We start from the raw sequence: 15,430 nt of genomic DNA, 5'->3' as shown, positions 1-15,430 counted from the left end.
GAAGACCAGGGAGCCAGACAGGTCCCTGGCATCTGCCTTCTGATTTGAGCACAGAAGTTGGGAGTTATTTCTGAAACCCCAATGGCAAGGAGGTTTCTGTGGCCAGTTAGGCTGGCCTGGAATGTTAACTGAACTTGTCTGTTGGGAGCCCCCGAAACTGGGATCCCAGTGATCCAGGTGAGAAAGGCAGGTGACAGTCCTTCCCTTCCTTTCTCTACCCTGTCAGGTTCTGCTCAGCCCCTGTGGCGCTGGGAGGGTGGGGTTGGGGGAGTGCCAGCTTTCACCACTCCCTCTGGGATGGGGGTAGTGGAGTGTGAAAAAAGGTGTGTATCCCTTTAACAAGGGCCCAACCCCAGGGCCAAGTCAAGAGGCAGCTCAGCCACTATCTCCCCACTGAGCCAGCTCAGCGGGCAGGGCTGGGAGGGAGTGGGACAGATTCTGGGAGTGCAGTGGGGAGGAGTCCCGGCTGGGCTGAGTGCAGGGAGCTGCTTGGCAGTGCCGGAGCCCAAGCCCCAGAGCTCTGCTGGAGCGGAGGCAGACCGAGGCAGCAGGTGAGCACCCCAGGCCCGGCCTGGGAGGTCTGTGGCTGCTGGAGGGCCCCACAGTATTGGGAGGCCAGGAGAAGGGGCAGTGAAGGGGGCCTGGGGAAAGGGGCCTGTCAGAGAACGGGGAGGAAGATTTTGGTAATTATTAACTTTCCCCCACAGGCCAGTTTGGGAATGCGGAGTCCTGGGGGGTTGGGAGCTGGGTGAGGCCTTCAGAGGGGATGCATGGGATGGTGAGACCCCTCCTTGCCGCAGCAGCTGACGGAGCTCCTCTCCAGGGGCAGAGCATTTGGAAGCTTTGCCCACAGCTACTCGATCCTTCCCAATAGGAGAGGACAAATGCGTGTTGGTCTGGGTTGGGGGTGGTCAGAGCTTGGACACAGGCCTTGCTGGGCTCTGGGAGCTGTGTCCTGGGAGAAGCGATGGGGTCCAGAAGGAACCAGGCGAGTCCCAGGGAGCCTGAGATTCTGGGAACAGGAGGCAGGGGCTGAGGTGGCGTCTCCTCTACCTCATGACCCAAGCAGGCCCCACTGTGTTCCAGGAGCTGTTCCTTGAGGGGGATGATGAGATCTGGGAGGAACCCGAGTGAGGCTGTGGGGAGCCTGCGAGCTCTCTGGAAGAGGGTCTGAACTCAGCAGCTTCCCTACCTCAGGACCCAGGCAGGCCCCGGCTTGAGTTGCTTTTCTTGGCAGAGCCACCTGCACTAAGGGAGCCTTCCCCTGCCCAGCCCAGTCGGGATGGAGGTGAGGGCAAGGGTTCTGGGGAGCCAGCTCTGCCTTTCCCCACATTCTAGTAAGTGTTGGTGAGGCTGTGACAGTTGTGTGTGTGTTGGGGGAGGCGGCGGCAAGATCCACACTGAACTCCTCCAACTTCACTTGTCTGGAAAAATATCAGAGGCTGGCTTCTTGCTCCAAGAGCTGAAGTGAGTGGAAGGGCGATGGGTTACCCAAGCAGAAGGGATCAGGAATGGCAGAGGTCCTTGCTCCGTGTGTATGTGTGTGTGTGCGTGTGTGTGTGTGTGTGTGTGAGTTAGATGCAGAGAGTCCTGTGAGGATGGTGAGGGGTGAGGCAGAGTGGCTACCTCGCGACCCAAGCAGGCCCCACTGTGCTCCAGGAGCTGTTCCTGGAAAGGGCCTTGTGGAACTAGAGAAAGAACACAGGAGGGAGCAGAGAATGGAACAGCTGAGGCTGGAGAAATTTCGTTTGAAACAGCCTTACTGATAGAGGTGACATTGTCAGCCCAGTTCTGTTGGCACCTTCCCTGTATATTGAAGGCAAAGAGGACAAATGAGTAAATGAAAAAGGGAATGAATTAATGAATGTGCAAGAGAGTGAATGCATTATTGAATGAGCAAGTGAATGAATGAGAGTCAGTAAATGAGCCACTGAATGAATGAGTAAGCAAACTCATGGTGCCTAAGTGAGCAAATGAATTCCAGGTAGATGGAAGGGACACAGAGAATCCATACTTAGGTTTGGCAGTGGGCTAGGCTCTGGAGAGAACAGTGACCAGGAGGGACAGGAGTCTAGGGACACATCCCAACACCTGGAAAAACCTTAAGACTCTAGAGGTGTGTGTGGGGTGAGAAGAGAAGGTGGACTTAGGAGGGTGTGGCGGATGTTCGAAGCTCCAGGCAGAAGGAGCCTGGGGATGTTGGGGGTGGTTAGGAGGCATTTGGAGGGCGTGGGACCCAGAACCTGGGGTGGGAGGGTGGGGCTGGAGTGGCTGGGATCCATGGGCATGGTGTCAGGGCAATTTGGGCTTTCAGAGAAGTCAGCAAGTTGGGCTGAGGTGGGCGGGGTGGGGGTGGGAGACTGCTGGTTGCTCAATGATGAATCAGCCAAGGGGAAGACAATGAGAACATTGGGGTAGGGCTGGAGGCCTGAGGTGAGAGGTCCCATTGGAGGACTCGTGGTCCTCCCATTCCCACATTTCTGGAAGGCTCCAGTGTGCACTGTCCACTCAGGCCAGGATCTACCTGTGGCAGGGCCAATGCAGGAACGACCTCCTGCTTGACCTTTCTAGGAAGGGGCTGATGGGATAGAACATATGCCCCACCCCTGAACCAGGAGACCCAGGGCCTGGCTGGTGGGGGAATGGGGCAGGTGGGAGGAGCAGGTGGTTTGTGGGACAGTGGGATGGCAGATCCTGTCTCCTGGCCTCCAGGGTAGGGAGGCAGAGGAGGGTAATGATCCCTGCCTGCCTACTACCCTATCCTTCCTTCAGAAAAAGCTCCAGAAAAGCACTTGTCAGATGGTTATCTCCAGCACTGTCCATCTTACCGAAGGTGGGGAGTGGGTGGATTCCTGGGAGGATGGGCTGGGAGCTGAAGCCCTGAGGCACTGGAGCTCCCGCTGTGGGTCTCCCAGTACTCCTGGGAGCAGGTAGCAGAGTCATCTCTGGGGCTCATCTGTGTCTTGTCCACTTGGCTGCTGCCAGAGGCCAAGCAGGGGTTGAGTCATGATATTGAGGACAGCCCGGAGGACACAGCTCAGAGAAATGACTCCAAGAAGGCAGGTGGTGGGAGAGGTAGGCTGGCCTGTGGGGAGAGTGGCAGAGGGAGGTGTACCACCCATTTCCTTCCCTCTTCCTCTCCCTGACTGTTTCCCACAAGATCCCTCATTTAGGGAACGAAGTGTGGGATGGTTAAGTGTGGAGAGGGTCTCTGAATTATCTTCCCACTCCCAAGGCTTGGTTGGGAGTGAACTTGGCGCAGTCCTTCCAGAAATGGGCACGGTTTTCAGAATCACCTGAAACACTGGTCGTGAACCTGAGCCACCTCCAACCCAAGGGCAGCATAGCGGACAGATCACAGGTTGAACAATGGTCTTCCTCTTCATCTGTAAATGTTAAAGTGTTTGTATGAAAGTCTTACAGCAGAATTGACATGGAACCATGCAATTACACACTTAAATAAAAGAATATGGAAAAGAGTGTGGCTTCCTGCCATCCTGGTACTGTGCTCCATCCTCCCAGCTGGGACCAGAGGGTTTGGGCAGGTGGAGGAGGGGAGACAAGGGCAGGATTTCCCTTCAGAGAAGCCGCAGCCTGACTCTCCCTCTCAACTCTCCTTCTTCTTGCTTCCTGGCCTGTTCCCTCCTGGTCCCACCCTTCCTTCAGAAGAAGCTTCACGAAAGAAAAAGCTTAAAAGGTGGTCAGGGACCTGCGATACCTGTTATCAGGACTGGAAGGAGGTGGAATATTTATAGAACGTCTACCTTGAGCAAGGCACTGGACCAGGCAATGTGGCCTGGAGAGATGCAGAGATTAAAAGCAGGGAGTGGTGTATACCCAGGATTAAAAAAACTGTCCTAAAGTCTGAGTCCCACCGTTTGGTTCAGAAAATACATTGGCCGTGTGTAAGAAAAACTATGCTTGTCTCAAGGAATAAGACAGGACCCAGAAAGCCACTGTGGCCTCACCAGTTAGTGGGCCCCAGCCAGTGCTAGCTGAGTGGTGATGACAGACACGTCTGTGGGAGTCAGGAAGGATGGCACCCAGGGCAGGGGTCAAGGCGGGCTTACTTTGGAGGCGTGGTTTGGGCAGGGCCCGAGTGATTGGCAGGCTTCGGCTGGCTGGAGAGGGCAGGGCAGCCGGCATGGGAGTAGGAATGGCCACGAGGGGCCAACGGAAAGCAGGTGGCGGACAGGAGGCTGTGGTGGGGCCTGACCGAGCAGCCTTTCCTTCCAAATCTGACTGTGGCTTGCTCAGGCCCTTATGGTGGCTGTGTCCCTGTTTTGTCCATCTCCTTTCACCAGGACCTGCCGGGTGAGAGTGGCTGGAGCACATTCCTGGGCTTGGGAGTGGGAAGGGAGTCTGATTTGCCCGGGGTTGATGTGGGGGGTGCTCTGGGCATGGGCTGTGACTCACAGAGTAGATCCAGATCCGCCTGCTCCCCTCATATCCTGTTATTCAGAAGACGGTATCCGCTTGGAAAGTGTCTTTTGTCCTGGGTTGAGAGGGTGACGCATGTGCCCTCTGGCAGTCTGCTGCTGTGTCCAGGGTCCGACTCCAGCTGGGCTGTAACTGGGCTTGGCCCCGCCGTAGGTAATGAAGTGTGGGTGGGGGTGTTCTTGGATCCTGCTGTGTATTTAGGGATGGGCATAGGGGAGGAGAGGCTAGCAGGGTGTGGAGGGGTGTGTTGGGAGAGCTGCACAAAATCTGATCCAACAGATCTAGACCTTGTCCTTTCCCAAAAGGGGCAGCCGGGGCCTGAGACCCTGGACTCACTGCCCTGGAGCCCGGCAAGGGATTGGGGAAGGCCTACTCCTTCCTTTCTGCTTTGTTTCCTGGGGCTGGGGTCTCGGCCAGTCCTGGGAGTGGCTGCCTCTGCCCCTAACCTCCATGGCTCATCTCAGCTGTCCCAGCCATGCTTGGACCCAGGTGAGGTAGGCCAGCTGCGGAGCAGGGTGGGAGAGCAGGTGGACTCTTCTCCTCTTCTCGTGAGAGCCTCTTGCCCCTCAGGTCTCTGACAGTAGGGATCTTGCTTCCTAGGGCTGGAACCTGGTGCCTGGGGCTGGGGCAGGGCCTGGAGAACCTGTTGAGGTGGTTCAGCTGGGGAGAACCTGGATTAGAGGAGCCGCATAGTTCTCATTCCAGGGCTTACTCTCCCCCACCCACTCTGTTCCCCTTTTCCTGCCACCTTCTCCAGCGACCAGAAGCAAGGGAGGAGGAGGGACCCAGGGCCTAGGGTGGGCGTGGAGGAGGAGGTATGGCCTGAGGGGGTCTCTTCTCAATTCCCCTCCTTCTGGTGTCCAGGCCCCACCAGCAGGCGAAGCAGGGAGATGTCAGACTGCTACACGGAGCTGGAGAAGGCGGTCATTGTCCTGGTGGAAAACTTCTACAAATATGTGTCTAAGTACAGCCTGGTCAAGAACAAGATCAGCAAGAGCAGCTTCCGCGAGATGCTCCAGAAAGAGCTGAACCACATGCTGTCGGTAAGGCCTCTCACCCAAGGGCCTTGCCTCCCTCTCCCCTTCCCTCCCCTGCAAGCCTCTGGCCTCTCAGGGTGTCTTTCCCTGTTGAGGCCTCTATCCTTCCAGTGCCCTCCTAACTCCAGGGTCTCCTCTACCCCCAGGCTTCTGTCTGCTCAGGATGCTCAGGCCTAGCCAGTGGGGCTGTGTTTGCATTTCCCAAGGGAAGCAGCTGCCCAGGCCAGATCCTAGGTCTCTGCCTAGAGTCCTACCTGGAGTCTGTCTCTGGGGTTTCCACCCTCAGCATTGCTGACCCCTGCTTCCTCCCCAGGACACAGGGAACCGGAAGGCTGCAGATAAGCTCATCCAGAACCTGGATGCCAATCACGATGGGCGCATCAGCTTCGACGAGTACTGGACCTTGATAGGCGGCATCACCGGCCCCATTGCCAAACTCATCCGCGAGCAGGAGCAGCAGAGCAGCAGCTAGAGACCCCTCTGGCCACACCTTCCAGGCACCTGCCTGACGCCCCGCCCTGGTGCTCTCCCCAGCCTCCCTCCTCAGCCTCCTGCCCACCCAGGGCCCTTTACTCTCTTCTCTCTCCAGACCTTACTCCGACCCTTGCTGAACTGGGGTCCTTTTGTGAGTGTCTCAGTCTAGGGGTACCTCCCTCCCTGGGGTGTCTCAGCCCCTGGAGTCAGCGGGCTCTTGGGGCCCCTCTGTGAGATCTCAGTGCTGTCTGGGGACCCTAAGAGTTTTCTCACCTGTTCAGTCTCATCTAACTTTCCAGGGTCTGATGTTCCTGCCCAATTCCTGCCAGATTCTGGGTCCGTCCTGACCTCCAGAGGTCAGCCTGGTGCTTGAGGTCTCCCTGCTTTTGGTGGCAGTGGCGGCAGCAGCAGCAGAGACCTCTCCACTTTCCTTCCTTAGCCCCTCTATTGGGTAGAGAGGCACTTTCAGGGACTTCCCTCCAGTTGCCTCTTCATCTGGGAATGAGCTAAGCAAAGCTGAGCCTCCTCCCGTTGCTTGAAATAATGGTGATATAAAGGCCGGATTTGGAGTTTGTATCCCCTGGTCCCTTTGGGATGCTCATTAAAACCTTCCCACCCCTTGGAAACGTTTTATGCTTTGGTGGTCTTAGGCCTTGGGCCCTGTGACCAGAGAGAATCTCACAGAAGAACCTCAAAGGCAGAGCAAGAAAGGAGCCAGAACTCCTGAATTCCAACAGGCACTGTCAACTGTGGACCAGCAGCTCCCTCCATCCTCCTCCATGAAGGGCCAAAGGCCTTAGGTCACCAATCTCTGGGCCCTTTTAGTCCAGACTCAGACTCAAATTCAACTTCCAGACACACAATAAGTCCCATTTAGTCCTCACTGCAATTCCACGAGAGAGGGGCCATGACCCGTAGTCTTTTTTTTGTTTTATTTGGAGAGTTTAATAGGCAAGAAGGGGCAAGAAGGAAGGGAGAAGGAAGAAGCTCCCCTGTACAGATATAGAGGGAGGGGGGCCCCAAAGCTGAGAGAGGGAACCCCAGCTGCCACAGATACCATCTAGCTATATATACAGAGGCTGGAGGAGGAGGTGTCTGATTTGCATAGGGCTCAGGGGATTGGTTTGACTATGCATGGCATTCACATAGCCCTGGGAAAAAGCTGGCCCTCCCACTCTAGCTTTTTTTTTTTTTTTTTGAGACACAGTTTCACTCTTGTTGCCTAGGCTGGAGTGCAGTGGCGTGCAATCTTGGCTCACCACAAGCTCCGCCTCCTGGGTTCAAGTGATTCTCCTGCTTCAGCCTCCTGAGTAGCTGGGAATAGAGGCATGTGCCATGACACTCGGCTAATTTTTTTTGCATTTTTAGTAGAGATGCGGTTTCTCCATGCTGGTCAGGCTGGTCTTGAACGCCTGACCTCAGGTGATCCACCCGCCTCGTCCTCCCAAAGTGTTGGGTTTATAGGTGTAAGCCACTGCACCCGGCCCCACCCTAGCCTTTTAATATGCAAATGCAGGGTACCATGATGTTTTACACACTCGGGGATACATGAGAGCGGCCACATTGCCAGGAACATGTGGGGAAAGGGCAAGAAGGCCGTGGGAATCACCATGTTTGGGTGGACCCCGTTTCTACGGGCTTGCATTTGCATATCAAAGGTTGCCAACCTGGCTCTAAGGGCTGGGGCTTTACAAGAAACTTTTCTGGAGATGCTTTAACAAAATGAAAACTCCAGCCTGACCAACATGGAGAACCCTCATCTCTATTAAAAATACAAAATTAGCTGGGCGTGGTGGCATATGTCTGTAATCCCAGCTACTCGGGAGGCTGAGGTAGGAGAATTGCTTGAACCCGGGAGGCGGAGGTTGCGGTGAGTGATCACGCCATTACACTCCACCCTGGGCAACAAGAGCGAAACTCCGTCTCAAAAAGAAAACTTCCCAAGGACCCAAAGACCCCTTTTCCTCTCTATCTGCCTAAAATAATTTCTTAATAACTCCTACAACATTCCCCCCTGTGGAGATGCTACACTAACTGCTGTTAGGGGGTTTTGGGCGACGACTCCTTCTGGCTACTTCTTGTTGAAAAGGGGCGTCGAATGGGGAACAGCAGCTAGGGCTACTCCTGGGGTCAATCTAAGGGTCCTCGGAAGAATGGCGTGTCCATGTGTGGCTCTGTTTACAGCATCATTTGGAGTTTGATTGTTTCTAGATGAGAAGAAACAATTTGAGTTATAGTATTGTGTATAGAGTCCAAATATCAATATAAGACACACAAGCAAGAGAGGGCTTAATAAAGGGGTTAACTAATTCCATAAAGAAGACTGGAATTTATTAAAGCGGGATTGTAGCCACTCGGGGATAAAGCTGGCATTTTCCCTGAGCCTGTCAATAATTTTGATTTGATTTTTAAGTACTCGTAGATTTTCCTTTACTTTACTAGAAGTGTTAATCCAAAAGCAGCATGTTTCATTTAAAACTGCATCACTAAACCCAATAAAAAGTCCTAGCAGATTCAGTGATAGTAAAACTTTCATGCTTCCTTTTCATTAGTAACTACTATCCCTGCTATAAGGATAATGATTAAGCAAAATATGACAGCGATGGAAACTCTCTGTTTAATATTTCAGTTAGAAGGTGCTACCATGTATAATCCTATTGCAAATAACAGAGTGAGTAGGGCAGTTTCCATAAGTGTGGTGTGGTAGATAATTTCCATCTAAACTTTTACCTGTCAAGATATAGAATTCCCCTTTGGGGGTCTATGAAGTTCCTTGGTTTTATTTTCCTGAACAAAGAAATCTCTGGGTTATGGACACCCTACTCACTTTTATTACCTGGCAGAATTTGCAGAATAATTGCCCAGAACTAGTATATTGATGCAGATTTTGTGTTACCCATCCCTTATTTTTTTCTTCCAAGCTGCAGGAGATCACTGCTTGATTCACAGGAATAAGCAGGGTTAGTCAAAAATGTAGGCGAAAAGCTTGAAAACAATTAATGAGACTAGGACTTAATGACAAATGTGTGATAAGCTTTGGAGCACCATTTTTCTCTCTAGTCCTCATTTTTGGAAAAAACAAATCATGAATAAACTGTATAGTCTTATGCTTGGCCTGATTATTTGCATAAAGTGCAGCAAGAATGGTTATTTCCGCACAGGCCTTTTGGATTGGCTTTGATGAAACTCTGTTTCACAAGGAATTTCAGATAAGACTATTAAAGCGTAGCCCAGTCACGGGTTTGTATCCTCAAATACCTGTTAGTTGTGTGATCCTCTCCTCTTGAGATCCCAAGATAAACTTGGAGCTCCCAGACCTGTTAGAAAGTGACATTCTTTACTGACCACAGGTTAGGAACTGTGTGCAGAGATTGTGTAGACAAGGCATGAGGCCAGTTCTCCCCAAGGGGCTTTTATTGACTCTGCATGTCAAACTTGATTCAGATAGTTTCCCAAATCTAGAGGAACCAGGCAGAGAAATAAACATGCTCCAAATTTTGTTCATAGGAGTACACCTCCAAATTTTGTTCATAGGAGTACACTTTACTCAATGTTTAAAGGCCATAAATAGTTTAAAATGTTTCCTTGACTCAATCAGATGAATGAATTTCCTTTCCTGGCCAACGCACTAAAATGATATGGCTCTGATGAGTGGAGGAACACCAGGGTTCTTGGTCCTCATGCTGGTTTAGATAAAACAACACGGACACACGTGGAGTGGTTTTAAGGAGCAGAGAGTTTAATAGGCAAGAGGGACAAGAAGGAAGGGAGAAGGAAGAAGCTCCCCTATACAGAGATAGAGGGAGGGGGGCTCCAAAGCCAAGAGAGGGAACTCCCATTATCCTTAGTCTTGAACCATGAGTGGCACTGAGGCTCTGAATTCTCATTAGTAGCCTATTCCGATACAGAGAGAAGTTGTGGGATGGAGAAGTAGAGGTGCACGGAAGAAGGAGTGTGGGAGGCCAGGGGGAATGGAAGCCATGACTTGCAACTGCTGGAGGGGACATTGCCAGTTCCTTGGTTTCTCCCCTGCTCTTGCACTGAGGGAGATCCCAGTAGGAAACTCACCCTGCAAAACTGGGAATCAGTGGTTTTTAGATGGGAACAGCTTAAGGCTTTCCAAAAGATGCACAGGCACAATAATTTTATTGGCATCCACTTACAGATCCTCAACCTTCTAAAACTGATCTGCCCTGGAACAGGGCAGCGCTCAAGGTTTGGCACTGTTCCTCCTTTCCCACCCCCAGTAGCTGGGATTACAGGCTGGCGCCACCACACCTAGCTAATTTTTGTATTTTTAGTAGAGAAGGGGTTTCACTATGTTGGCCAGGCTGGTCTTGAACTGCTGGTCTCAAGAGATCCACCTGCCTCAGCCTCCCAGAGTGCTGGAATTACAGGCGTAAGCTACCATGCCCGGCCTACTATGCTATCTTGACTGAATGATAAAGAATGAATTAACATGTTTTGTTGGGAGGGAGGTTTATCTCTATCTATCTATCTATCTATCCATCCATCCATCCATCCATCCATCCATCCATCCATCCATCCATCCATCTATGTATCTATCAATCAATCATCTATTTATCTACCTACCTATCTACCTATCTGCTATCTATCTATCTATCTATCTATCTATCTATCTATCTATCTATCTATCACTATCTGTTAACTGGTTAAAAAAAGACATAAATTTACTCTCTTTTTTTAGTGTGCATTACAGTATTGTTAACTGCATATACGTTGTACAACAGATCTCTAGAACTTTTTCATCTTGCACGATTGTAACCCTATACCCTTTGAACAACAACTGTTTCTGCCTCCTCACAGTGAATACAATTCTACTTTCTGTTTCTTTTCTTTTCTTTTTTTTTTGAGACAGAATCTTGCTTTGTCACCCAGGCTGGAGTGCAGTGGCACAATCTTGGCTCACTGTAATCTCGACCTCCCGGGTTCAGGTGATTCTCCTGCCTCAGCCTCCTGAGTAGGTGGGACTATAGGTGTATGCCACCACACCCAGCTAATTTTTGTATTTTTAGTAGGGATAGGGTTTTACCATATTGGCCAGGCTGGTCTCGAACTCCTGACCTCAAGTGATCCATCTGTCTTGCCCTCCCAAAGTGTTGGGATTACAGGTGTGAGCCACTGTGCCTGGCTATTATTTCTGCTCTAAACTTTATTATTTCCTTTCTTCTGCTAACTTTGAGATTAGTTTATTCTTCTTTTTGTAGTTCCTCAAAGTGTAAAGTTAGGTTGTTGATTTGAGATCTTTCTTCTTTTTCTTTTTCTTTGTTTTTGTTTTGTTTTTTGAGATGGAGTCTTGCTCTGTCACCTAGGCTGGACAACAGTGGTGCGATCTCAGCTTGCTGCAACCTCTGCCTCCCAGGTTCAAGCAATTCTTGTGCCTCAGCCTCCCGAGTAGCTGGGATTACAGGCATGTGCCACAAGGCTCAGGTGAGTTTTTGTATATTCAGTAGAGACAGGGTTTTACCATGTTACCAGTCTGGTCTCAAACTCCTGACCTCAGGTTACCTGCCCACTCAGCCTTCCAGAGTGCTGGGATTATAGGTGTGAGCCACTGGGCCTGGTCATCTTTCTTCTATTTAAATTTAGCATTTACCACTATAAACTTCCCTCTTTACACTACTTTTGTGGCATCTCATAAGTGTTGGTATGTTGTGGTTTTGATTTGATTTTATTTTTTTTGGAGATGCAGTCTTGCTCTGTCGCTCAGGCTGGAGTGCAGTGGCGTGATCTCAGCTCACTGCAAGCTCTGCCTCTTGGGTTCACGCCATTTTCCTGCCTCAGCCTCCCGAGTAGCTGGGACTACAGGCACCCGCCACCACACCTGGCTAATTTTTTTTGTATTTTTTTTTTTAGTAGAGACGGGGTTTAACCATGTTATCCAGGATGGTCTCAATCTCCTGACCTCGTGATCCACCTGCCTTGGCCTCCCAAAGTGCTGGGATTACAGGTGTGAGGCACCACGCCCAGCCTTTCTCAAGATGTTTTATAATTTCCCTTGTGATTTCTTCTTTGATCCACTGGTTGTTCAAGAGTATGTTGTGCAATTTCCACATATTTGTGAGTTTTCCAGTTTTCCTACTGCTATTGATTTCTAGTTTGATTTCGTTGTGATCATAAAAAATATTTGGCATGATTTCTATCTTCTTAAATTTATTAAGGTTTACTGTGTGACCTGACATGTGCTCTCTCCTGGAAAATATTCTGTATGTGATTAGGAAGAATGTGTATTTGGATGTTATCAAGTGGAGAATTCCATGTATACTCTTAGGGACAGTTGGTCTATACTGTTGTTTAGGTTATCTGTTTCCTTACTGATCTCCTGTCTGGTTGTTCTATCATACATATGTATTTTAAACAGATGATGGAGGCCGGGTTCAGTGGCTCATACCTGTAATCCCAGCACTTTGGGAAGCTGAGGTGGGCAGATGACCTAAGGTCAGGAGCTCGAGACCAGACTGGCCAGCATGGTGAAACCCCGTCTCTGCTAAAAAATACAAATAATAGCTGGGCATGGTGGTGCATGCCTGTAATTTCAGCTACTCAGGAGGCTGAGACATGAGAATCACTTGAACCTGGAAGGCAGAGGTTGTAGTGAGCTGAGATCATGCCACTGCACTCCAGCCTGGGCAAAAGAGTGAGACTGTGTTTCAAAAAATAAATGAATGAATGAATAATTAAATAAATGGATGGTGGAGGGTATCAAGTCATTATAATATTTAGATTTAATTGAACATACATTTAGAACAGAATCCTAGCAGTTTTATTTTAAAATGTTGCAATATGTAAAACACTTCAGAAACTGCATATTTGGCAATGAATTAAACATGATGAAAAATCTTAACTGTCAACCTGAAAAATGTGCAAACCAGTACATAGTTTAAGAAATTCCTTTAGGGCTCAAGAAAAGAACAATTCCTTCAGGGAGCACAGAAACAAACCTTGTGAAGACAGACTACTGCTTTAGGGAACAGCAGGGTCACCAGCAATGCAGAGTAGGTGCTACCTAGGAAGGCTTCCTAGAGGAGGCATGAGCTGGGCTGGAACAGAAGGCAGGAGAGGGGCAGGCCTGGAGGGGGTGAGGAGGAAAAAGGCAAAGAGCCTTCTGGAAGACAGAGCAAGGATCATGGTGCCAAGGCCTTGGGGTAGTGAAGGAGGTGAATCCTCGAAGCCCAGGGGATGGGGGATCTCCTGGAAAATCCTGGAGGCAATTCAGGGTAGAGCTGCCCTTCCTGCCTCCTCCCTCATTTTCGAGTCCTTAATACTGTGCCTGCTCCCTCTCACCCCACTCAGCATTCCTGTCTTTCCTTCTGAAAGGAGAAGGGGCTGGATACGGTTGCTCACGCCTGTAATCCCAGCACTTTGGGAGGCTGAGGCAGGCAGATTGTAGGCAGATTGTCAGGAGTTCAAGATCAGTCTGGTCAAGATGGTGAAACCCCCGTCTCTACTAAAAATACAAAAAATTAGCTGGGTGTGGTGGTGCACGCCTGTAGTCCTAGCTACTCAGGAGGCCAAGACAGGAGAATCGCTTGAACCTGAGAGTTGGAGGTTGCAGTGAGCCGAGATCGCACTGCTGCATTCCAGCCTGGGCGACAGAGCGAGACTCTGTCTCAAAATAAATAAATAAATAAATAAATAAATAAATAAATAAATAAATAAATAAATAATAAATGAATAAAAGGAGATGGAAACTGGGGAGAGAGGGCAATGTTATCTCTATATCAGAGACAAGACAGAGACTCTCTTAGGAGGGGTGAGGGAGCAGCTGCAGGCCAGCCCCATCTCTGTCCCCAGCACCACTTCTGCCTCCTTGAGAGAAGATGGGTTTTTCTCCCCTCACTGCCTGCAGTACTTGGATGAAACCAGCCCTTCCACCCCACGGAGACTGTAGGACAGCTGGCAGGAAATGAGTATGTGTGTGATGCTAATTAGAAGCCTGTTGCTAGGGGGTTTAAGGGCTCTAGGGAGGAAGCTGAACTTCAGAGGAGGTCAGAGGACTGTAACAGTAGCCAAAGCTTTGGCTTCAGAGCCTGGAGCCAGAGAGGTCCCAAAGGAGAAAAAGCAGCCACTGGAGGGTCAGTGGGCTCAGCCTGCGGCCTCCCTCCGGACTGCTGGGGCAAGAGAAGGGCATGCCTCCCTTACCCAGGAGCTGTGAACCAGATGCCTGCCTGAGCATATCAAAAGAGAGAAGGGCCAGAGGCAGGTCTCTGTGGGGCCTCACAGTGGAGCTGAGAAGGCCTTTCCTCTGTCTGGGGTCCAGCGCTGGCCTGGCCCAGTGTCTAACCCTCTTGGGACTGAAGTGGTGGGTGCCCCGTAAGTTGTGCCCGTCAAACCCATCTGTAGCACACCTGCCATTGTTTTTTATTTTTGAGACAGGGTCTTGCTCTGTTGCCCAGGCTGGAGTAGGGGTGTGATTACAGCTCACTGCAGCCGTGACCTCCCCAGTTCAAGCACTCCTCCTACCTCAGCCTCCTGAATGGCTAGGACTACAGATGCAGGGTCACCATGCCTGGCTAATTTTCAAAAGTTTTCTGTAGAGATGATATCTCCTTATGTTGGCCAGGCTGGTCTTGAACTCATGGGCTCAAGTGATCTTCCCACCTTGGCCTCCCTAAGTGCTGGGATTATAGGTGTGAGCTACCGCACCTGGCCTCAGATCTATCATTCTTTAGGGTGAGAGCCTGGCTCATTTTGTCACATAGGGTAAGAAACCTGAAATTATCTGTGTCAACTTTTGTATTTTCTGTAAATTTGGTTTCATTTTACATTTAGATTCCTAGTAAAGTCCCTTTTGAAAAACTAAACAATACTATCTTTGTCCAGTGTTAGAAGTGTTGTTTTTGGTTTGGCATTGTGGCTCACACTTGTGAGCTCTTGGCACTTTGGGAGGCTGAGGAGGGAGGATTGTTTGAGCCCAGGGGTTCCAGACCAGCCTGAAAAACATAGTGAGACTACACACACACACACACACACACAGACACACACACACACAGACACACAAAAGTGGATTTCTTTCTTTCTTTTTTTGAGACAAGTTCTCACTCTGTCACCTAGGCTGGAGTGCAGTGGCATGATCCTAGCTCACCACAGCCTCAAACTCCCTGGTTCAAACGATCCTCCTGCTTCAGCCTCCCAAAGTGCTGGGATTACAGGTGTGAGCCACTGCACCTGGTAAAAGTTTTTTTTTTTTGAGACAGAGTCTTGCTCTGTCACTCAGGCTGGAGTGCAGTGGTGCAATCTTGGCTCACTGCAACCTACGCCTCCTGGGTTCAAGCAATCCTCCTGCCTCAGCCTCCCGAGTAGCTGGGATTACAGGCACCCGCCTCCACACCCGGCTCATTTTTTGTATTTTAGTAGAGACAGGGCTTCACGATTATTGGCCAGGCTGGTCTCAAACTCCTGGCCTTGTGATCTGTCCGCCTCAGCCTCCCAAAGTGCTGGGATTACAGACGTGAGCC

General features: G+C 50.3%; 1 protein-coding gene across 2 annotated transcripts; it reads left to right on the top strand.

The window, feature by feature from the left end:
* Positions 1-334: 334 nt before the first annotated feature.
* On the top strand, positions 335-6,577 carry S100A16 (S100 calcium binding protein A16). 2 transcript variants are annotated; one of them, XM_017857475.1, is made up of 3 exons: positions 335-551; positions 5,305-5,483; positions 5,791-6,577. In XM_017857475.1, the coding sequence occupies exons 2-3, from the start codon at positions 5,331-5,333 to the stop codon at positions 5,947-5,949; spliced, it is 312 nt and encodes a 103-aa protein (XP_017712964.1). In that variant the 5' UTR covers positions 335-551; positions 5,305-5,330; the 3' UTR covers positions 5,950-6,577. The 2 variants fall into 2 exon arrangements, with proteins under 2 accessions (XP_017712964.1, XP_017712963.1); XM_017857474.1 differs by lacking the exon at positions 335-551 and adding an exon at positions 4,143-4,593.
* Positions 6,578-15,430: the final 8,853 nt, after the last annotated feature.

This window comes from Rhinopithecus bieti, unplaced genomic scaffold, assembly GCF_001698545.2.
Source record: "Rhinopithecus bieti isolate Rb0 unplaced genomic scaffold, ASM169854v2 scaffold_45389, whole genome shotgun sequence".
In the NCBI taxonomy this organism is placed as follows: Eukaryota; Metazoa; Chordata; class Mammalia; order Primates; family Cercopithecidae; genus Rhinopithecus; species Rhinopithecus bieti.
This window is presented reverse-complemented; position numbering and strand designations above follow the sequence as displayed.